The sequence below is a fragment of the Furipterus horrens genome, unplaced genomic scaffold, assembly GCF_987537825.1.
Source record: "Furipterus horrens unplaced genomic scaffold, mFurHor1.1.pri manual_scaffold_1, whole genome shotgun sequence".
In the NCBI taxonomy this organism is placed as follows: Eukaryota; Metazoa; Chordata; class Mammalia; order Chiroptera; family Furipteridae; genus Furipterus; species Furipterus horrens.
Genome location: NW_028327171.1, coordinates 129,708,150 through 129,732,213, shown reverse-complemented (window position 1 = coordinate 129,732,213; position 24,064 = coordinate 129,708,150). Strand labels below are relative to the sequence as shown.

General features: G+C 37.3%; 1 protein-coding gene across 2 annotated transcripts in view; it reads left to right on the top strand.

Moving 5' to 3' along the window:
• The window catches only part of NCKAP5 (NCK associated protein 5), a 1,035,979-nt gene that overhangs the window by 543,195 nt on the left and 468,720 nt on the right, over positions 1-24,064 (top strand). For both annotated transcript variants that reach the window (XM_090279418.1, XM_090279420.1), the window contains one exon: positions 8,253-8,386. In XM_090279418.1, coding sequence (XP_090135544.1) covers positions 8,253-8,386 — 134 coding nt within the window. The remainder of the gene's footprint in view (positions 1-8,252; positions 8,387-24,064) is intronic.

The following is a 24,064-nucleotide window of genomic DNA, read 5'->3' as shown; positions in this document are numbered from 1 at the left end:
TTTATACATTTTAGAGGGCATCTGTGATTAAGTTAGTCTCTCAGGTCTTATATTAAAATATAATTCAAAATATGTTTCTCCTCAGCATTACAGTTTGATCTATTTAAAAAAACACATTTTGAGCTTAAAATATATATTATATATATAATATTTATTTAGCATGACTGATCATTAAAAACTAAATTGGGTTGACCAAAAAGTTTGATTGTTTTTTTTTTTTCTATAATATGGCTCTAGTAGCACTTACTTGTCTTTAACTTCATTTGAAACAATTTTGTTAAATTGTATTGTGACAGCTGTCATATCAGCATGCATTTAAAAAGAAGCTTTCAAAATTGATGAAATTTTGTGTAGCCATTTTAATATTGAAGATGGAAGAAAATAAGCTACATTTTTGGCATAGTATGCTTTATTATTTCAAGAAAGGTAAAAATGCAACTGAAACACACACACACAAAAGATTTGTGCAGTATATGGAGAAGGTGCTGTGAATGATCAAATGTCCAAAATTTTATGCTGGAGATTTCTTGCTGGATGATGCTCCATGTTCCAGTAGACCAGTTGAAGTTGATAGCGATCAAACTGAGACATTAATTGAGCACAATCAATGTTATACCAGATGGGAGAGAGCCAAAATACTCAAAATCATTTGCTTTGATGTTTGGGTTCCACATAAGTTAAATGAAAAAAACCTTCTTGACCATATTTCCATATGCAATTCTCTACTTAAACAAAACAAAAACACTCTGTTTTTAAAGTAAATTGTAACAGGTGAAGAAAGGTGGTACTTTACAATAATGTGAAATAGAAGATTTCGTGGAGCAAGCGAAATGAGCTACCACCAACCACACCAAAGCCAGTCTTCACCCTAAGAAGGTGATGTTGTGTATATGGTGGGATTGGAAGGGAGTCCTCTATCAGGGACCCTTTCCAAAAACCAAATAGTTGATTCCAACAAATACTGCTCCCTATTAAACCAACTGAAAGCAACACTCAATGAAAAGTGTTAGGAATTAGTCAACAGAAAATGCATAATCTTCCATCAGGATCACGAAAAACCACATCTTTCTTTGATGACCAGGCAAAAACAGTTACAACTTGACTGGGAAGTTCTGATTCATCCACCATATTCACCCAATATTGCCCCTTCAGATTTTCATTTATCTCAGTGTTGTCTTAATGAAAAAAGAATTCAATTCCCTGGAAGACGGCAAAAGGGACCTGGAAGAGTTCTTTGCTCAAAAAGATAAAAAGTGGACTTCCAGCCAAGATGGAGGCATAGACAGACACAGTGCATCTCCCTCCACAACTAAGAAGGAATACAACTACCTCAAAACTAGAAACAACCATAAGTTCCAGAAAATCAAACTGCATGGAAGCCCAGTAAACAAACATATAAAGAAGAAATACTCATCCAGACAGGTAGGAGGGCGGAGAGGGCATGGTGTGGTGGCGGTAGGAGTGGCGGCAGTAGCAGCGGTGGCAGCGGCACACTGGCAGAAAGCACAGTCATATATTTTAAAAAGTCAGGAGGGACACCTGGGGAGCATTCCTAACTCCTCACCAGACCTCACAGCCCACAGTTCCAGCACTGGGGAAAATCAAGCCTCATTGCCTCTAACTGTGCAAACCAGTGGGGGTTGGGATGGAGGCAAAAACTGCCAGTCTCTCGGCAGAGTCTGCCTGTTTAAAGAGCCCCCATAGTCCTAGAGTGTCTGAAGACCCACCCACTCTGGAAACGATGGCCAGGGCAGCAGCTAGAGGGGCACCAGTCTGGTGCGGAGGTGGGAGAGGTGCCTGGAAAAGGGATGAGTGCTAGGCATGCAGCATTGTTCCTCCTCAGTTCCCTTCTCCACATACAGCACCACAACGTTGTGAAACAGGTCTCCCTTTACTGACAAATCCCTAAGGCTCCACCTCTTACAACATAACAGGAGCAACAGCTCTACTTGGGACACGGAGACAAACAAACACAGGAGCCTGTCAGAATGAGGAGACAGAGAAGTATTGCCCAAAAGGGGGAACAGATCAAGGTTCCAGTGGGAGAACTAAGCCACGAGGAGATAGACAACCTAACAGATGATGAGATAGACAACATAACAGATGCAAAATTCAAAACATTGGTGATAAAGATGCTCACAGGCCTGACAGATATGCTTGAGTATGGCAAACGCATAAGAGAAGAAGTGAAGGCTATGTTAAGTGAAATGAAGGGAAATCCACACAAAACCAATGGTGAATGGAAGGAAACTGGGGTTCAAATCAATGATTTGGAACATAAGGAAAAAAAAAAAGTCAACCAATGCAGAATGAGGAAGCAAGAATTGGAAAAAAATGAGAAAAACTTCCCAAATTTTGTGAAGGAGATGGACATACAGGTCTGGGATGCACGGAGGGTCCCAGGTGAGCTGGACCCAGAGGGGACCACAGCAGGACGCATCATATCTGAGATGCCAAAGGTGAGAGATAAAGAGAGAGTCCTAGGGGCAGCTAGAGAGAGGCAGAGAGTTGCCTACAGGGGGGTGCCTATAGGACTATCAGCTGATTTCTCAGAGGGCACTTTACAGGCAGGAAGGGACTGGCAAGCAGTATTCAATGTGATGAAAAGCAACCTACAACCATGATTACTTTATCCAAGAAAGCTATCATTTAGAATGGAAGGGCAGATGAAGTTCTTCCCAGACAATGTGAAGCTAAAGGAGTTCATCATCACCCAGAGATTATTATATGAAATGTCAAAGGGACTTACTCAAGAAAAAGAAGATCAAAACTATGAACACTAAAATGACAACAAACTCACAACTATCAACAACCGAATCTAAAAAATAAAAACAAAATCCAACTAAGCAAACCAGAATAGGAATAGAATCATAGGTGTGGGGATCATTTGGAGGGTTATCAGCTGGGAGTGGGGAGGGGGAGAAATAGGGAAATGGTGCAGGGATTAAGAAGCATAATTGGTTGGTACAAAATAGACAGGGGGATGATGTTAAGAATAGTATAGGAAAGGGTGAAGCCAAAGAACTTATATGCAGGACCCATGGACATGAACTAAGAGGGGTGGGATTGCTGGAGGGAAGTGGGGTACTGGTCAGAGGGGAGCAAAGGGGAAAAATTGAAACTACTGTAACAACATAATCAATAAAATATACTTTAAAAAAAAAGATAAAAAGTTTCGGAAGATGGAATTATGAAGGTCCCTGAAAAATGGTAGAAGGTAGTGGAACAAATGGCGAATATGTTTTTCAGTAAGGTTATTAGTACAATGAAAAATGTGTCTTTTATTTTTACTTATAAACCTAATGAACATTTTTACCAACCCAACATGTATAGAATTTATCAAATGTAGCTAAACTATATTAGACAATGTAAGCAATATAATTCCAGTTAGCCATATCTTATTTTTATATGGAAGTTTCAAGTTTTTGTAGTGCTTTACCATGAATTGTTTTGGTCATTCCTCATGGTGATACTATAAATTTGTTTTGAGCAATTTTACTCTCCCTTACATTCAGAGGAAACTAGCCTAAAAAGTTAGGTTTTAAGTTAAATGACTTGTCCAAACCCACTTGACTAGCAGATGGTGGAGTCTAAACTAGAAGCTAGGAGCATTCACCATTCTGTTTAAATATTTTCCCAAACTGTTACTTAGCTTCTTAAGTCAGCACTTTCTCCACATAGTAGTTGATCTTTGCCAAATCATTATTGGATCCTATCACTCACTTGGCTAAACCTGGGAAACAAGTTACTGTTTTACTCAGGATACAACCCCACATCCTTAATATGGCCTTATACTGATATATTTATCTTTGTGATAGTTTGTTTAACACCTGCCCTCTCCTCTGTGTGTAGGTCTACTGCAATCAGAAACCATGTCTGTTTGAGTAATTGCTGGTCTCTTTCTCTGGTCTAATTTCTGGCACATAGTAGCTGCTCAGGAAACAGTTGTAGTCTGAGAGAATGAATAAATTCATGTGTGCGTATACATAGCTCTGTTGCTAAGCAGAGATTTCTATTAAATTAGAAAAAATATCAAACTGGTAAACTTTTCTCTGTTTCCTGGGAACAGGTAGATCGAAGTGGCTTTTGATACTTGAAACGATTTAAGCAAGTCTTGGAAAATTATCAGTAGAGTTTAGAAAAAATAGAATGGATTACCAATGGAGATTGTGGAGTATCCTCTGGAGGTTTAATCAGAGGATAATAATTAAGTTTGAGGAAGTTTAAGGTCTGTATAAAGGTTATGAGATATAGACAAGATCTTTTGGGATAACAAAGACTTTCTTTTCTTTTGTGTTTGATTCTTTGCCAAAGGCCTAACTCTTAGTGCCCAAAGAGAGAAAGGATTTGAGAATTTTAGGCTCGCTTCAGGTTTCTTTTTTTCTGGCATGATGTGCAGTCAGCTCTGCTCTGACAGGGCATGCCTGTTCCTAAAGATCACTGCGCAGAGCTTGTGGGTAAATGAAATTTTGTCAATGACACATTAAAAAAAGATGAGAATCTAATAAAAAGGGCAGTTAAGATTTACATGTGTTAGATGACTAAGAAATACAGAAATAATATGTTAAACATGGCACTTTACCCTGAAAAAGACATGTAGTTTACCTGTGGAAGCACTCATTGGCAGCTTGAGTTACTGTGAAGCAGCAGAAGGAAAGCTAATCGGAGGGTAAGGTGTACTTCCATCTGCAGATGGCAGCTGCTCATCCCATGAAGGTGCTGGTGGTTCTCTGAGATGTGAGTGATTTGTGTGTTTCTGTGCTAGATTCAGTAGGATGCCGTTTTCTGTGTTGACTTGTGTTTCTCATGAATAAAATATAGCATAAGCAAATGTCGGATTACTGTGTCATGCTCAAATTTCCCCTGATATATTAATTGCATTGGTATAAATTTGCACCTTTAAAATAAGAGTTATAACTGAACTGACCACAGTAGGGAAAAAAATGGGGATTTAGTGTTTGAAAACTTGGTTCTAGTCCTAGAGCTATCATTTTTAATTTTGGCAAGCTCCTTCCCTCTCTTGATCCCATATTTAAAAAATCTTGAAATTCAGTTGTTCTGAGGACTAGATACAGTAATGAAGGTAAGAATATTTTGAAAAATGTAATGTGCTCTCTGAATTCAAAATTTTATTATAAAACTTATGTCACAGTTAGAGACAGGAGCTATGGAAGGACCCAGTATTGAAAGTTCACCCACTTGGAGTCAGCTTTTGTTGAAAAAAATATGCAGACCTTCCTTCTGAGTGAAGATAAATAAAGTCTATGTCACTGAGGGGAAGGAAGAGAATGTGGCTGGCAAGCTTTCCTGTGGAGATGTGTTCAATGTCACTTCCTAGACTCAGCCCTAGGGCCAGCGTTTGTGTTCCTGGGGTAGCAAGGTAAGTGTGATGATAAGAAAAGCCAAGGGAGAGAAATGGAAGAGCTGATCTTGCTAAATGAAACTGGAAGAAATACAAATATGAGGCCCAATCAGTTTTGAAAAATATTCTCAGAGATCTCTTACGATGACTTATTAAAGCCAGGCCAGCCCGGTACATCAATGGAAAGAGTGATGCTGCCACAGAAATTTGATAACCCAGCTTTTGGTAACAATGTCTTTACTTACTGCTCTTCAGTACCTAGTGGTGCTATATAAATAACACCCAACCATTCTCCATCTCTCACTCCCCTTCACCCTCCCTTCTGGAAAAGACACAGAGCAAACCAAAATTGCTTTGAGAATAAGTTAGTTTATACCCAGGATACAGCTAATACCAAAAAAGAAAAAAAACATCTGGTCAATCCATTGATATAATCTCTTGCTACTGTTAGCCATGTTTTATAATTTAAATAAGATTTTTTCCCATATTTGGAAAGTAGGTGTGGCTTGTTGTCAAGCTTTAATGATTTAAGTGAACCATATATTGTTTGAAGAAAATATATTTTAGTAAACAATTTTTGCCTTCATTAGTCTTAGAATTCCCTGGAACTTTTCCTGTATTGTAAGCATATGATCTATTCATATTTGAAAAGGCATTAACAAATTGAACAGAAATATTATCCATATGGAAAACCTCCTTTATTAGATCTTGGGGATTCTTCAATATAGTAGTGAGTGAATCTATAAACATTCTTTACTTCCGAAGGAAGGAGGGATGTCATTTTCTCTGTGAAACTTCACATCTTTCATAGGATGTACTTCCAAACATACACCATTTTTATTGCCTGTTTCTAGAACCAAAGCACAATCTTCCAAATTCTATAAAATAGGATACTTACTCATGTCCTTTTTGTCCAGTGAGTCTATACAAAGAGTAATGTTAATTATGTATAATAAATGAGTGAAGAGTTTATATTTTAATTTATTTTTATTTTGGTTAAACATATATAACATAAAATTTACCATTTTAATTCTTTCTACAGTGCTTTGACATCAACTAGTACATTCCTCTTCCATTGCCATGTTTTCCCTCCTTTCTGAAGCTGCTGGAAATATAGATTTGACTTTGACTTTACTTTTTATTTTTATTTAAAAAAAATATTTATTTGTTTGTTTGTTTATTTTATTTTTAGAAAGAGGGGAAAGAAGAAAGAGAGGGAGAGAAACATCACTGTGTGGTTGCCTCTCACTTGCGTCCCCAACTGGGGACCTGATGTGCAACCTAGTTATGTGCCCTGACTGGGAATCGAACCAGTGACGCTTGACTCACAGGCCAATGCTCAATCCACTGAGCCACAGCAGCCAGGGCTTGACTTTACTTTTTCTAATTCCAGTGGAAATAACTGATTGTGGGAGTCAAAAATGGACCATTGAAAGTTTAAGGACATGAAAGTTACAACACTCATTTAGCAAAAGGTCAGCTTCATAATCAATAAGCAAATATTTCTAGTGCTACTATGCATTGGGTAATATGCTAAATAAAAAATATATATGCATAGTAGACATAGTTTTAACCTCAAACAACTGTTCATATGGTTGGAAAATTATAATAAATACTTATAAAAAATAATAATAGAAAAAAATAAGTAAGGACCTAACGGGTGGTGAAGATTGTAGGTGCTGTTGAAACTCAGGGATGGGAAAGAACAATGAATTGATAAGGAAGAAGTTCTAGAAGAGATGGCTTAAGCAGGAGAAAAGGCACGGTCAAAGGTGCAGAGGCAGGGGTGTGTGTGTAAGTATTTTTAGAGTAACTGCATTTCCAGATTATGACCTAATGTGTTCTTCATGGTCCTCAGGAGAACCTTTTCCACATGAGTTAGAGATGGAGAAAAATCCATCTTTGCTATTACTTTCTGTGAATATACTCCATTCAATGGATCCTATTTCATCCTGGGTAATCCATGGTACAAAGTCATAGTGTCTAATGTATTTGGAGACTGAGGCCTCTATTTCCCATCTTTTCCTTTGATAATATAGGTCCCTCATCATCAAGCATTGAGTCTTTGGTTTTCGTCAAAAAATATATATTCCATATGCAAAGTGCTTAATTTAGTAACAACAATAATAGCATGACATGCAAAAATGAAAACAGTAACAACAAAAACACAAAAACAACATTAGCATGGTTGAGTTTGTAATGTCAGGAGAAACTGATCTTTTGTGCTTTTTACCAATTCTAGTCATGAATATCTGCAGAACAATCTTATTCTTAGTCACTCATTCCATCTTTTAATTTTTGATGCCCATTGGTGAGATGAGCTAGTTTTCTGGGATTATAAATACAGTAGGTGGTTTAGCCTAGTTTTATCTGTAAAAACCTAATTGGACAAAATTAAAATATTCTTTAACCTTATTCTCATGAGCTCCATGGTCTAATAAACTTGAAATTCTTGTCTTTTCTATAAAACACAGTAATGTTCCTTTTAAAGCATATACCAGAGATTGAAGAAATGAAATAATTCTGAACTGGTACTAATGATCTAAGTCATTATTACTTGAATTATTATGCATTTGCTAGTATTATTGGGTCGTAGATCTTCATATCTGCACAGGAAGCCACCTGGTTTAGTGGAAATTATTTAAGCATTAGAATCAAGTCAGCCAGGATTGAAAACCTGTTATCTTCTGGTTTTTATGACAAATTACTTAGATGTCTTTAAAGCTTGTCTATAATAAGAGATTAATGATAGAACCTACTTCATGAGGTTTTTAACAAGGACAAAATTAATTAATGTATATATAGAGTCCAAGTTAGCACTTAGTAACCGACAGCTATTACTAATTATTTTTGTCATATTATTTAAGAAACACCTTTGTACCTTTTATAGCATGAGAAGCTGATACATGAATTGGAAGAGGAGAGACACTTACGTCTTCAGAGTGAGAAGCGGTTGCAGGAGGTAACACTGGAGTCTGAACGCAGCCGAATTCAGATGCGTGGCCTACAGCAACAATTCTCCAGGTATTCTTATGAACTGAGCTTCTTGCTTCAGAAGGTGCATGTCTCCATGTACCATCACACTTTTGCCTGAATTTCCATTGTGCAAACTGCTCTTGAATCTGGTTGGCTAATTCCCCAACAGTTTCAACTTCGTTGTCTGTCCAAGCCATCCTATTGTATTTAGACCTTCATTTGCTTCTGAAACTTCATTTGCACCTCACATAATCTTGGATTTTTTGAACCTCGTTGTCTTTTCTTCCCTGATCACTTTCCAAGGGGGTTTACAGGAAGATTTGGTGGCTTTGTGGCCTATTGGCATATCCTGTGAAAGGCCAGACAGGAGGATGAAATTTCTCTGGTCATCATAATCCTATTTTAAGTTAGAGAAAGAATGTGAATCTGATCATCAGGTAAACTCTTACTCATGATTTATAGGAAATATTAAGGAGTAGTTAAAAAAAAATCAATACGCTCCATTCCTTTAAATAGATATAACTTGAATTTGAAAGAGGATTCTCAAAAAGTGATTCTTTGTAGATTTAATTCCAACACAGTCACAGTCCTTTAGTCTTCAATTATAGTCAGTATAGGGCTAGGGGAAGGTTCAGCTTGTTATTTAAAATTTATTCATTTCCATAGATAAAACATGAACTTGTGCAATTACAATCCTGGGACCAGATCCGGGTATGCTGTGAGGGACAATTTACTTTCATTTCTATGTTTCACTTCACCATTTACAAAATAAAGAAAATCATATTGTTTTTTCTTCCTCTAAGGTTCTCCCAGGCAGAATCAAGTTTGAGAAGTACCCTTAAATTTTCATGAGCAAACTATGTGGATCTTACCTTTAATTTACCATTGGGATTTAGATATTATTGTTCAGTGATTTCAACCCGTGTACCTCAAGAATTTTAAAAACATCCATTACCTGACTTTATTTAGTCAGGGGCACTGATCTCTTTTCCCTTAGATTATTAAATTTTTAGAAATGACCACAACCAACACAATAATAGCTGTCTGGTATAAATGAAGGAAAATTAGGCCTATTTTTTGTCAGATTGGCAAAAAATATTTTTCAGTGTGCTGCAGAATTTTAGTAATTAGTTCATGTGTGCCGTGTGATGAAAAAGTTTAAAAATTGCTGTGATTTGGTGATGGATAAAAAGCTTCCTCATGATAAGGCTATTATAATAATTCTTAATTTTCAGATGTGTTGCAAAGAGAGACCATAGTTGGGCCTTCATATACCTCATTTCATTGTGGTTAATACCATGAGCATGTACAACATTGGTTTAGAGTCTTCTTGGAGGAATAGGGTAAGGAAGATGGATGATTCCTCTGTGTTCAATCATAATTTAACACCCTAGTCAACTCTTCAAGCCCATGACAATACACAGGTGCTATAGAAATGCACCAATCAATATTTTGACAAGTTCATGTCCCACCTCTACCAGGCTATTAGTTATACAACCTTCCGCTTGATTTTTCATTCGGTTTGATGGCAACTCTCACTTTATAACTCCCAACTTGAATGAATAGATCCCCACTCCAAAGTGACTTTAAAACAAGCATGGCTTTGTAATACTTGCCATTTTGATAATATAAGAAAGGAGGCAGATCTTGCTACCCTTGTACTAATTAAGACATCTCTATATTCAAGCTCTTGATTTACAGGGCATGAGGCACATAGAACAGCAAAGTCTTTTAATATCATGCCAGGTCATCTGCTATAAATGAAATGACAACCTATATAGATTTGAGGTGGACAAAAGCTAAGGCTTCATCACATGCTGAAAGAGAATATAATTATATGTAAAACAAACAGTGGTGATTTTATATACTGCTTTTGTGAAGATTTTTTGCCCCCTCCCATGATGTTTTCTTATGTAAAACTTAACCGAAACTGAAAAGTTCAAGTCTAATTACAGACAGACAACTAACGTAAATGAGCAAAAGATGGGGGTGGTGTGTGTGTGTACATATAACAGATAAGATTATTATGAAATAATTTAACTGGACCCACTATATCATTTTATAATTGCCTTTTACATTTTAAACTTTGACTTATATTTCTAGTTACGGTTATTTAAACAATTCTGTTACTATAATTTAAGTCTTATAGAGTTCTCACTATTATAGAACATGCCCATAATGCATTAACCTTGGGCATGGTCAACATCAAAATGCTCACATAAATAATTTATATAATTAAATTATTGTATTGAATTAAAAACTTTTATATCAATGATTTTCTCCCCTTTCTCCTGGGTTGATGAGTTTATTTTATGCATAATGATATCTGAGATTTGGACTTTGAGATTTGGGCTTTTTGAGTATTGTTCATTGGATGAAGTTAATTTGGAAAATAATATTAATAACTTAGCTTTATAAAGGATATAAAGTGGCTTATGATATAAAAAAACTGTTTTTCAATAAGGCTAATAAAGTAAAAACAGAAAATAAAGACCACAAAAGGCAAATATGGCAAGGGATCATGTTTTCTGAGAATGAGTATTTAATTTAGCTTTAAGATTTCTGGCAGAAAAGATAAAAGGGAAAATAAGAGGATATGTAATTCCTGTTTCATAGACAAAGGCTACTACTCCTTAAATAGAAAAGCATAATTTCTGATCATAAATTCATAACAGAATGTATAACATAGGCCCCTTTAGAAATGACTTGAAGGATATAATAGACAATGATTCAAGATGGTGAAAATTAGGATTAATCCTTAGAAGTGGTACTACTTCTGCTATGTCACTTATATCTACAAAGTTAAGCAGCCTCTGAATTTCACAATAAACGAATTAGGTGTGCTGGGTCCATGCCTAAGTGATAACAAACAAGATGAACTCCAGTGTTCAAGGTTCTCAAGTCAGGCACTATACCACAAGTTCATGGGGACACCTGAGTAGATATGTGTTATAATACCTCTTTTATGACCCTGGAACCCAGAGACATGAGATGCTGAAGCCTGGTCTGAGTTGGATGAAGTATTTTTCTGGCATGTTTGATGGCACTGTAGCCATGGGAGTATTTAAACAATAGTTAAGGGGATTCTCAGTTCAGACTCAGGGATGAGGTAATGTATTGGAGGGGGAGTAAATAATTAGGCGAGAAGCTGGGACAATTAGGTGTGTGTGGGAATTAAAGTTCATCTGTCAGATTTAGGAAAATTAGTCTGAGGCTAGATTTTAGGCAGTTCCAACTAAGTAATAGGCCTGTTGGCCTAAAGGCAAACTTGAACATTTTTTATCATCTGCGGCAATGATAATGGGATCACATAAGTGATAAAAATTTATAAAAATGTTTGAATGAATACTTCTCTTTTATGTCACGGACAAACCTTCACCCATAATCTCTTTTGTTCTCTTGATCTCTGATTAGGGTATAATCAGGAATGGTTCAAAATTTGGAGTGGGGGAGGGTGAACCAGAGGTTATATAATCAGCACTAAGCTCATAAATCAGAAGTTGCCTTCACTGAGGGCAATGCAGGCAGCTGTCAAAAACATGATTCAAACTATTTACATTACTTAATGTAAATACAGAGAAGAAGAAGATATACTTTCAAAGTTAACCTTCCCTATAGATGAAAGAATATTTCAGTAAGGTGGTACTTAGAGGCAGGTGGTGGTGTCATTAGGGCTGACCTTTCTTTGTGCTTTCCAGATATCATAATGCTAGTTTAACCCATTGTCTGTGAACATATTTTACATGGGAGTAGATGTATGACCCCATGTAATTCTATTGTCTCCACTCTCCCTATAATGGTTTGTTTGAACTGTGATTGTCCCTAGCTAAGGTTAATGGTGTGGACTTAGACTATGGCACTGCCTTCCCTTCTATGTGAATATAATTAGTGTTTGAACACCCAGCCTCATTATTCTACTCTGAGTAAAGGGAGTGTTTGTGCATCAGTTAGATTTACCTGGAGGAGCACTTCCAAGAACACTGTATAATACCTTGAAGTGGAATAACAGTGATTTTTAAACAAAACAGACCTGTGAATAAATAAGCAACTCTACAGAGTACTGATTTTGTGCAAACCATGCATGAGTTGTTCATGTACTAGAGTTGGTTCCTTTGGAAACAATCCAATTAATGTATAGATTATTATTAGAAGTTGCTGTTCTTAACAGTGAACCACTTTTACTGACTGTACAATAAGATAGAACACAGTATGTATCCTCAAAAAACATACAACTCTGACTGGTGTGGCTCAGTTGGTTGAGCATCATCCTACAAAGTGAAAGGCCACTGATTCAGTTCCTGGTCAGGAAAAGTGCCTGGGCTGTGGGTGTGGTCCCCAGTCAGGGCCCATACAGGAGACAACAGATCAACGTTTCTCTTTTACATCAATGTTTCTCTCCCTTTCTTTCTCCCTCCCTTCCTCTCTCTCTAAGATTAATCAGTAACTAGATAAACTTGTTTTAAAATGTACAACCCAGATAGAGAAGCTTTATGTACATAATGAATAAAATAACACATGTATATATTAGCTATAAATGAAGGGAAAGTTTGTTCAAATTCAGGAAAGCCAGATTTCATATTTGTAATGGACATGTTATCATGCAAATGCATGACTCAAGCCAGATAAAATTAATAATTGTATAGTGACACTAGCAATAATAATATACGTGTGTATAGGGTGACAGCTCTGTTCTGCAATATGTTTGAAGCTTTAACTTAGAATCAATCAACCTGGTAGACCCACCACCAGGGAGATACATTTTGTAAACTAATGATAATTAGCAAAACATATTACACTCAAAGCATCATCAGGGATCAATTAGTATTTCTCTGTGGCCTTGAAATGTCCCATGTGTGTGTGTGTGTATATTTAGACCATCCAGTATAAATTTAAGTAAAAGGAACAATTAAGCTTTGTCACCCATAATTGACTAAGATAGTTAAAAATCACCCAAAAGGAGTCCAAGCTTTCACTCTCAACCTCCAGGATTTCTCTGCACCTATTTTGACCTTCTCTCCCTGCACTGTTATCTGCTGCCTTAGAGCTATTGCTTTGCTTAATATAATGGCGTTTTCCCCTATCACAGTTGATTGCTATGCTTAAGTGCAGTCCACTGCATGCTGAACTTCAAGGACAGGGAAATGGAGATAGTTTTACTTTTTAACTTGTTCACTGGTTGCTGTTCACGTTAGCAACTCACAGACTTTTATGGAATCCTAGGGTTCATTTTTTGCTGCCCATTTGGAAGCTGTAGGCAACTGGAATAGAAGTGTGTGTTGAAGAGGATAATATGCCCTTAAATGTTATACTCATGTATTCCCTCTTGCCTCTGTGTCGGTCTGGTACATTAAAAGAACATTTTCTCTATGTCGTTAGGAGTAAAATATAACAAGATGAGAAAAACTGTCAATTGACCTTTGGACAATCAACAGCATAGAGCTCTTCTGCTCCTCTTCTACATTTGTTCCCATTTCAGACTGTTCTTCAACTTGAGCTTCTCCCAGACGCTGGCTTCCTGAGTGCCTCGTTCCTTCTGATGAGTATAGAGGGCAATTTTCTTTTGATTTGGAGTTGCTGTTTCCACACTGTCAGCAAAATTTCTGGCTGAGACTTCATAAAAACAAGAGCCTCTCCTCTTCTCCTTTGAGTAAATCTACCAGAAATTTAAAACAGCAAAGCGACATCGGTTAAACGATAAATTTTCTTCAAATTACAATGGGTGGAAGAAGAGATTTTAAATGGCATCTTTTAAAATGTCTGGTTAACATAGTATGGATCATGTTTGGATATCAGAGTTTTAGATCTTAGTGATCTAGTGCTCTCTCTTGAGCAATGCAGAGGGAGGTTAAACCAACTATATAGAGAGCGGAAAGAGAGAAGGCCATTTTCAGCTCCCTGAACAACTGTTAACTTAAGGCTGAACAGTCCTTAATTTCTTCGTATTTCTCTGCATGAGACATGATGGCACTGCCACCAGTTTCTTCCTTAAACTCTTAACAGAGCTATATGCTGTTGGGTAGATGACAGAGTTATTGCCTATTATTCATTGCTAGTTAACAATATTAACACGGAATATAGTTCCAATTTCATTTCAAAGAGCACGCTCCTATTAAGTGGGTTTTCTAGGGCCTGATTCTAGTCCCACTTCCAACTAGCTGAATAACTTAGTTAAGTACCGTAATTTGACCTTTCTGGATCTCCGTATGCTCATTGGTAAAATAAGAAAGTAGACTTGCATTATAGTTTTGCAGTGCTTTTTATGCTTTTTAAAAGACAGTGTATTGGATCTGAAATGCATTTCTTGGGTGAAATTGTAATTGCAGTGTTATAACCAGGCCTTCTTACGGTTCTAACAAGCAGACTTTTGCATTGAGGGCTTACTGCCCACATTGTCATCTCAGTAAAGCTGTGTGGGACCAGGCTTTCATCAGGTCCATTTTGGTTATCTGACTCTGGAGAAGTTGAGATTAGAAAACTGCCAAACCCAGATGAAATATTTTTGTCGAGGGCAGTCAAAATTGAATACTGAGGAACTTGACTGGCAAAAGGAAGCTAAGAGTCTCTGTGGTAAACGTAACCATTATTGCTCTTGGCTCTGATGTTGTCTGCTTTAGGATTTATTTGAACTGGTTTGGGAAAAAGCCTGAGGAGAGAGAACTTTATGACAACCAGAATTGTTTTTATTTCTACCAAATTTCTCTGAAGAAATAGCCATCACTAAAAACACCTGTGATTTAGTCTTTCCTCTATACATTTTTAAATCACCTATTATAATTATTAATATGTCATCATCCCCACCCAAATACACTTTTTCTTTTAATAAATAAATGCAAAATATAGAAGAATATGTTTTTTCTTCATTGAAAACTGACTTTATTAGTACTCTCTATAACAAATGCTTTTTGGGTCAGATTTACTGAAAATCTATTTTTAGGTAAATGGTTTGATTAATCTTGACAAGCAGATATTGTCCTATAATCAAGATATAGAATATTTCATGCCCCTGAAGCGTTCCCTCGTTTTTCTTTGTCAGTTCGTTCTTCATACTCCTAGCCCATAGCAAGGACTGTTCTGATTTCTCTCCCTATAGTTTTTAGTTTTGCTTTTTCAGGGAAGTCTTATACTTGAAGTTATAAACCATTTAAGTTTTTTCTTTTTTACTTAGTATGTGTTTTGAGATCCATCCTTGATGGTTCACATATCAGTATTTAGTGATATTCCATTGAATAGAAGTACCACCATTTATTTATTCATTCAACTGCTGATAAGTTTCTTCCAGGTTTTGGTTAGTATAAAGTCCCTACAAACATGCAACTTCCATGCATAGGTCTTAGTGTTATTTTCATTTCTTTGGGGCAAATAACTAGGAATGGGATTACTGAGTTATATAATTTCTTTATAAGAAACTACCAAACTGGTTTTTTTTTTTTTAGATTCAATCTTTTTTTAAAAAAAATATGCTTTATTGATTATGCTGTTACAGTTGTCTCAATTTCTTTTCCCTTTGTTCCCCTCCACCCAGTGACTCCCTTCCCTCCAGTTGTCCCCCCTCTTAGTCCATGCCCATTGGTTGTGCATATAGTTCTTCTCAACATCTTCCTGTCTACTCCACTCCCTCCTACTATGCTTCTTAATCCCTGCACCATCTCCCTCCCTTTTCCTCCTCCCCCCTCCCCACTGACCTCCCCCCCATAATGTTCCCCATACCTATAATTCTTTTCCCACTCTTGTTGCCTACTTAGTTTGCCTTTGTTTCAGTTCCCTAGCTTCTATTGTTGGTTGTTGTGAAATAGTTTTCGTTTTAATGTTCATAGTTTTGATTCTCCTTCTCCTAAACAAGTCCCATTAACATTTCATATAACAGTGGTTTGGATCTGATGAACTCCTTCAGTTTTACTTTGTTCTGGCAGCACTTTCTCTGCCCTTCTGTTCTGAATGACAACTTCTCTGGATAGAGTAATCGTGGTTATAGGTTTTTGCTTTTCATTCCTTTGAATATTTCTTGCCAGTCCCTTCTTGCCTTCAGAGTTTCTTTTGAGAAATCAGCTGAATGTCTTATTGGGACCCTTTTGTATGTAATTCTCTTCTTCTGTCTTGCTGCTTTTAAGGTTCTCTCTTTATCCTTAATTTTTGACATTTTGATTGTAATGTGTCTTGGTGTCATTCTTCCTGGGTCCAGTTGTTTTGGAACTCTCTGTGCTTTCTGGACCTGTAAGTCTATTTCCTTCCCCAAGTTAAGGAAGTGCTGCTTCATTATTTTTTCACATAATTTTTCAATTTCTTCTTCTTCTTCTTCACCTATTGGCAACTCTGTGATTCGTATGTTGGCCCACTTATAGCTGTTCCTTACGTTTCTGAGCCTTTCCTCATTTTTCTCATTTTTTGTTTTCTCTTTCTGCACTGGTTGACTGTTTGTTCCTTCCCTATGTTCCGATTTGTTGATTTGATCCCTGGTTTTCTCTCCCTCACCACTAGTTTTGTATGTGTTTTTGTTCATTTCATTGGGACTAGCCTTCATTTCTTCCCCGTCTTGATTAAGATCTGCTGATAGGTCTGTAAGCTTTCTTATAACCAAAGCTCTGAACTGTGTCTCAGAAAGATTTCCTATCTGCTGGTCCATTAGATAATATATTTGTTGTCTGGTCAGCTGCATGACGGGGATCTCTATCATGATCTGTTCCATCCTGACAGTTTTGTGTTTACCTTTGCTTCCTGGGTGGGGCTGTCACACCTCCTACGCTATAGGGGGTGGAGTCTCATGCACTCGTCACAGCTGGGCGACCCTTCTGTGGGTGTGGGGGTCCAAGATGGATTCCTGACATTCACTCTCCACTAAGAAACCAGGAGCCTCCTCCTCTGTCCCCACCCATTCCGGACCTCACAGTCCAAGGCAATGGGGGTCTGCCTTTCCTGGCATTGGAATTGCAAGCTGATGGGTCTGGGCTGCAGCTGAGGGTGTTCTCCAGGCACTTCTCGCCTCCACTTAAATACAGGTGTCTATGCTTACTGCCGTCCTGCTGCCATCGCTGCTGCTGCCACTGCCACTGCCACTGCTAACACAGCTTGACCTCTCCACCCTGGTTTCGCCCCTCGTACCTGTCTGGATGAGAACCACTTCTTTATAACTTCATACGTTGGACTTCCATTTATTTTCTGGGACTTCTGGTTATTTCTTGTTTTGCAGTAGTTGTATTCCTTCTTAGTTGTGGAGGGAGATGGAGCGTGTCAATCTTGGCCTCCATCTTGGCCAGAAGTCTCCCAAACTGTTTTGCAAGGTTGCTGTGCCATTTTGCTTTCTCACTACTAATATATAAATAGTTCTAGTTTTTTCACATTGACAAAGGCTTCTTGAAAAACACAGATACAGAAAACTTGCACAAAACAAATAAAAACAAGTGTTTGACTCAATGAATTAGTCTAAGGTGAACATTCTTGTGACCAGCACTTAGAATCCCCTCCTGGTGTATCCTCCCAATCTCCAACTTTTCCCAATAAGTAACTATTTTCATGACTTCATAGCAGTAACCAACCTGTGTTTTTAATAGTTTTATTATTTAACATGTATCCCCTGACACTTTGTCTTGCCTGTTTGTCATAGAACTGACTATAGCTTTTAGATTTCCTTTAATCAATAAGTACCCTCCATCACTTTGTTCTTCTTCAGACTTATCTGTTGAAGAACCTAGAGCATTTGACCAATAGAGATTCTCACAGTCTACATTTGTTGATTCCTATTCTGAGAGCAATTCAATATGTTCCTCTGTTCTCCATATTTTCTACAAATTGGTAGCTATTTTCATTGCATTGCTCATAATGATTTAAAGAAAGAGTTAGGACTTCCAGTCAAGATGGAGGTGTAGGTAAACACAGCTTACCTCCTTGGACAATCACATCAAAATTACAACTAAACTATAGAACAACTATTACTCAGAACCATTAGAAATTGAGTTGAATGAAAGTCAGATTATTACAGAATTAAAGAAACTACACCCATTCAGACTTGTAGGAAGGGTGGAGATGTGGAATGGGCTGATCACACACCCACATGTGGTGTATAAAAATCATGCAGTGTTCCAGTGCCAGGAAGATAAGGCTGGCTAGAAAACCAATGGGTATTGAGTCGATGGAAGAAACTGCTGGAGCCCCAAGCAGTTCATCTTAAAGAACCCACAAACAGACTTCAGACTCACTCCCTCTGAACTCTAGCACTTGGATAGCAGCTTTAAAGGCATCATTGGCACAAAGGGAGGAACTGAAGTGTCTGGCATTAAGGCAAGAGCTAGGGACAGCTTTCTCCCAGAAAGAAAGGTGGGCAGAGGACATTGCCCCTTTTCTGAACCTTTTCCCCAGAGAACCACAGAACTGGCAGGTGGGTGACAGGTCTGAAACTCCATTAACCTGGCTACCACTGTTTGCCCTGCCCTAGAGATCTCCTGAGGATCTGTCCCACCCAAACTTTGAGCCCACTCAAGCTGTTACAGTAGCTGTTCCATATGAATGGCTAGTCTTGGCTCATGCTTCACAACTTCCTAAATCCTCTCAAACAAGCAACAACCTGCCTCAATGACTCCCCAGTCCCCATCTCTTGCTAAGTGGCCCCAGGCCTGGCACTAGCACCAGTCAGCTAGATTCACAGCTTGGCTTGACTTGGGAACCTCGAAGCCCTGTGAAAATAAAAGCCATCTGCAGATTGCTTTGTAGCTCATGCAGGGTAACCCCAGGCAGAACGTAGCTGGAGGCTGACCTTGGCCTGCACTAGCTGGGAAACCCCAGAGCCAATGTATCCAGTTGACAGCTACAGACCACATTGGAGAATCACCACCCTGCCCCTGCACAGCCAATCCTTCACAGAGGGTGGAGGTTGGTAGTCAGTGGTCACAGGCAGTCCATGCAGTTGACTGGCTTGGGTAAATACCTCCTGTTGATCTACCAACAGCAATCAAGTCTCAACTACAACAGGAGGGTGTACACAGCACACACGAAGGTTCAAGTACCCAGCTTGGGCAATAGGGGAGGCTGTGCCAATGGACCCTACAGGACACCTACTACATTAAACCACTCTACCAAGACAAGGAGTCATAGCAATTCTACCTCATATATAGAAACAAACACAGGGAGGCTGCCAAAATGGGGAGACAAACAAATATGACCCTAATGAAAGAACAGAACAAAACTCCAGAAAAAGAACTAAAGAAAATGGAGATTAGTAATCTACCAGATGCAGAGTTCAAAACGCTGGTTATAAGGATGCTCAAGGAGCTTAGTGAGGACCTCAACAGCATAAAAATAATCCAGTCAGAAACAAAGGATACACTAATTGAAATAAAGAACAATTTACAGGGAAACACAGTAGAATGGATGAAGCCAAGAATCAAATCAATGATTTGGAACGACAAGAAGGAAAAAGAATTCCACCAAATTAGCATAGTGTTAGGAGCCTCAGGGACAGCTTCAAGCATTCCAGCACTGGCATCATGGGGGTGCCAGTAGGATAATAAAAAGAGCAAGAAATTGGAAATCTATTTGAAAAAATAATGAAAGCAGACTTTCTTAATTTGGTGAAGGAAATAGACATGCAAATCCAGAAAGCACAGGGTCTCCCAAAGATGATGGATACAAAGAGGCCCACTCTAAAATGCATCATAATTAAAATGGCAAAAGTTAAAATAAAGAGATAATCTTAAAAGCAGCAATAGAAAGGGAGTTAGTTACCTACATAGGAATTCCTATAAGACTTGTCATCTGATTTCTCAAAAGAAACTTTGCAGGCAAGAAGGGACTGGCAAGAAATATTGAAAGTCATGAAAAGTGGGGACCTATAACCAGATTGCTCTGCCTAGCAAAGCTATCATTTAGAATCAAAAGGCAGATTAAGAGCTTCCCAGACAAGAAAAAAACTAAAGGAGTTCATCATCACCAAGCCATTATTATATGAAATGTTAAAGGGACTTATTTAAGAAAAAGAAGGTGATCAAAACTATGAACAATGAAATGGCAATAAATACATATATATCAACAATTGAATCTAAAAAACCAACTAAGCAAACAAGAATAAGAGAGAGAGAATCATGGATATGGAGAACATTTTGATCGTTGCCAGATGGGAGGGGTAGGGGGAAGTGGATGAAGAGGTGAGGGGATTAAGAAGTATAAACTGGTAGTTACAGAATAGCCATGGGGATGTAAAGTACAATATAGGAAACAAAGTAGCCAAAGAACTTATACATATGACCCACAGACATGGGCAATGGTATAGAGATTGCCTGAGGGAGTGGGCGGTATTGGGTGGAAGGTGGATAAGGGGAAAAAATTTGGACAACTATAATAGCATAATCAATAAAATATAATTTAAAAATGAATGAATGAATAAGTAAATAAATAAATAAAAGTTAAAGATTGCTATTGGATATACAAGGGACAGAGAACTTTTCTCATATTTCCCTAACCCATATAATACTACTACAAATGACCTTTGCCATGATAGGCAGTCAATATATATTTGTTGGTTAAAAAAGAAAGAAAGAGATAAGGAAAGTAAGAAAAAGTCGGGGAGGGAGGGAAGGACAGAAGGGGAGTGGAAGGAAGGAAGGAAGGGAGAAAGGAAGGAAGGAAGGAAATGAAAAGAAAGATGCAGCCAGCATTGAACTATGAAAGACTAGGTTACACATATGGAAGAATTTTAAAGGCAGGATGTTTATAATAGAAATTTGCCTCTAAGAGAGGTTGCAGAATGGCGATTTCTGAGGATCTTTAAAATTTTGATAATAGTCATCATTCTTAGAGATATAAACCATGATGGCCTGGGAGGGTGAAGACCCAATTTCCTATTTCTGGGCTTCTGACAGAGTACTCAGCTATAAAAGATGAGTTGCCTGTTTCAGAATATTCTTTGTGCAATTCCTATCTGTAGGGCACTAAATGGAATTTGGTGCATTGAATGTTTACCTCCCTTAGGGTAAAGTTGACTTTCAGAGAGTGTTTTATGACCCTCAGATAACATTTTACCAGTCTGTCTACAGTTGGAGTCTTTGTAGTGAAGACTGTTGTTCTGATTACCTTTTTGGTCTATAAGCAGTGCATTTGATGAATGGTATTCCTGTAGAGTGTATCTTTTTAGTGCTGATTGTAAACACTTGGAAATGTTGGGATCCTTTGTTTAATTTGTGAAAAATAATTCAGTTAAGATGGTCCTTGTTATAAATGTCCACATGCATTACTAACAAATAGCCTCAAGCTTTTAAGAATATTTTTACAGAATAAAGTAGGGAATTAGCAATACTGAAGCTATGGGATTTTGTAGAAGAATTGTGTTGTAGTTTTCATTAAATTGTGTTTCAGAATACTTTTTACATTTCTCCTGACCAAAGGTTTTCTTTGTAGTAGCAGCAAGTGATGCATTTTCTCAAAATACAAATATGAGGGTTTTTTAAAAGTTAGTTCTTATAACATTTCAAGCTGTTAGGTTTTATAATAAGTACTTTTATTAATATTAGCATGGTCCCACAATGATGTTTTATTCTTATTTTTCAAAGTTTCCAAAACCATTCACTATATTATTTCATTCAATTCTCACTATAATTTTATGCATGGTAGTCAGGGCATCTTGTAATATCATAATTTAAATAAATACAATATTGAAACTTTAAAAAATGAAGTATTTTGTTCATGGTCATATGACTAGATAGATCCCAATTGTATAAAACCCAGGAGTTTTGATTTCTAGCCAACTATTCCTTCTATTTTTTCAGTTACTCATTTTGTAGTTTTTGACCCATGATACAGAATGAAGTTTCAGATGATATTGGAAGCAATTGTATTTCATACAGATTTCAGCCTTGATCATAATTCATACACTTGTCCTGCCACTGATGGTGTTTTTTCAACTTGGTCGTCACGACCTGACTGATATTGTACCCAAGAGAAACTTGGCCAGAGGAATGAATGAAATTATTTCAAATTAAATGGAAAACTTGGTAACTACCATTTTTGCATTTTAAAATTTGTAAGGAAGGTCCAGTTGTTGTATCTTTAGTACTTCTTTTATGGTCTCTACTTTTTTGATATATTTTTGTACTTCTTTGTCAAACTAGTTGTTCTAATGATTAAATTAGCATTTGAAGACTTTCAGACTGCTATCAAATTATAATTACATTTATTACATGGACTGGAAAATCATTGAATTTAGCTCAGAAGACCCAAATTTTCCCATTGCAGTTGGCTTGGACAATATGTATTTAGCTAACAAAACCCTCTTCCATATTATCCTTTCCACCTGCTGCCTTTTCTAGCAGTCCACTTTCCTCACTTGGTTACTATAAACACTTTAATCACATAATTATATTTTTTCTTGTTATTAGTTTTGGATTTTAATATGATGTATTTTCCTCTGCAGTATACTGTAAATTTCTTATGGTTTGAGACTGACATATAGTAAGTGCTCAGTAAATATTATGATAAATGAATAAAGTAATATTTGCAATGGGCCATGTTGCTCTTCTAAGTTACTATTTATCGAGCCCTCACTCGATGGCATTTGGCCATCCTGGTACATCAAAGATACCTAAATAATTTTCCAATTTCTAAATAATTTTTATTTTATTCAATTTAACTTTTTATTTAGATAATATTGTTGTATTAAGAGTAAGATTTTGCAGATACTATTGAGAACAAAGTATAACAGTTTTTTGGTTATTTTTTAGAAAATTGATTTGACCCTGTCCTAAGCAAGGCGAGGGGCTCAAAATAAGTCATGTTTCCTGTCCCTAAGGATTTTATGGGAAAGATAGAATGACAATTTAACAATAACAACAAAAAAACTAACTTAGATAAAATCAAATCTTTACTGCAAGAAAGGCAGAAAAAAACTGACTTAAGAGGAACCGCAAGCAAGACAGGGATTCATTTGAGATGAGTATTGAGATTATATGTAGGAGTGGACTTAATAGAGAACATAAGGAAGAACCTTTTAGATTAAGAGAACAGAAAACAAAGGCAGGCTCAAAGGTGTGTTTTTGGAACTCAGTTCCTCTGAGGCCCTTATCTAAGGGCACTGGCCCTTTGAATCAGGCCTTTGTCATTCCCTTGCACCTTGGATAGTGAAAGACTATCTGGCCTACCTTTGCAGCGCTGATCTTATGAATATCTCAGTCATACAACATACAAGTCAGTTGACCTTTGAACCCTTTTTCTGAAGCCAGGAAGCCACCTTTGAAGTCAGAAACACATCATGAATTGAATTCTATCCCCTCAGCAATTCACATATTGTCAAGAAAGTCTCTAGTGAAGCAGTAATATATTTAAAATACTTCCAATATGCATGACATATTTAAATGCTTACAAGTCTATTGCCTTTTTAGAAACAATCACCAAAGTGCATGATATGTTATCAGGAAATACCCTACAGGTCTTTGTAATAGATTTGTATGGTTTCAAGATTCTGCCCACCCAGACTTTCTAAGCAGTCTATTTTGAGTAAAGAAATGAGTAGGAAAGTAGTAAGCCTGTAGGTACTGTCTCAATGCACCTAAAGCCCAGTTTAGGAAGGGCTAGGACCTTGAAGGTCATGATGACAGTAACCATCCATAATTTAGTAAAACTTGGGGAGGCGAAGGACTATGTCTAAGTGCACAAGGAGAGATCTCTTACATGTGAACAGCAGCAAAACTGCACACTTGAAACGTCTACGATGACCATTTAAATATAAGGTATATGAGATGCATATGTCTA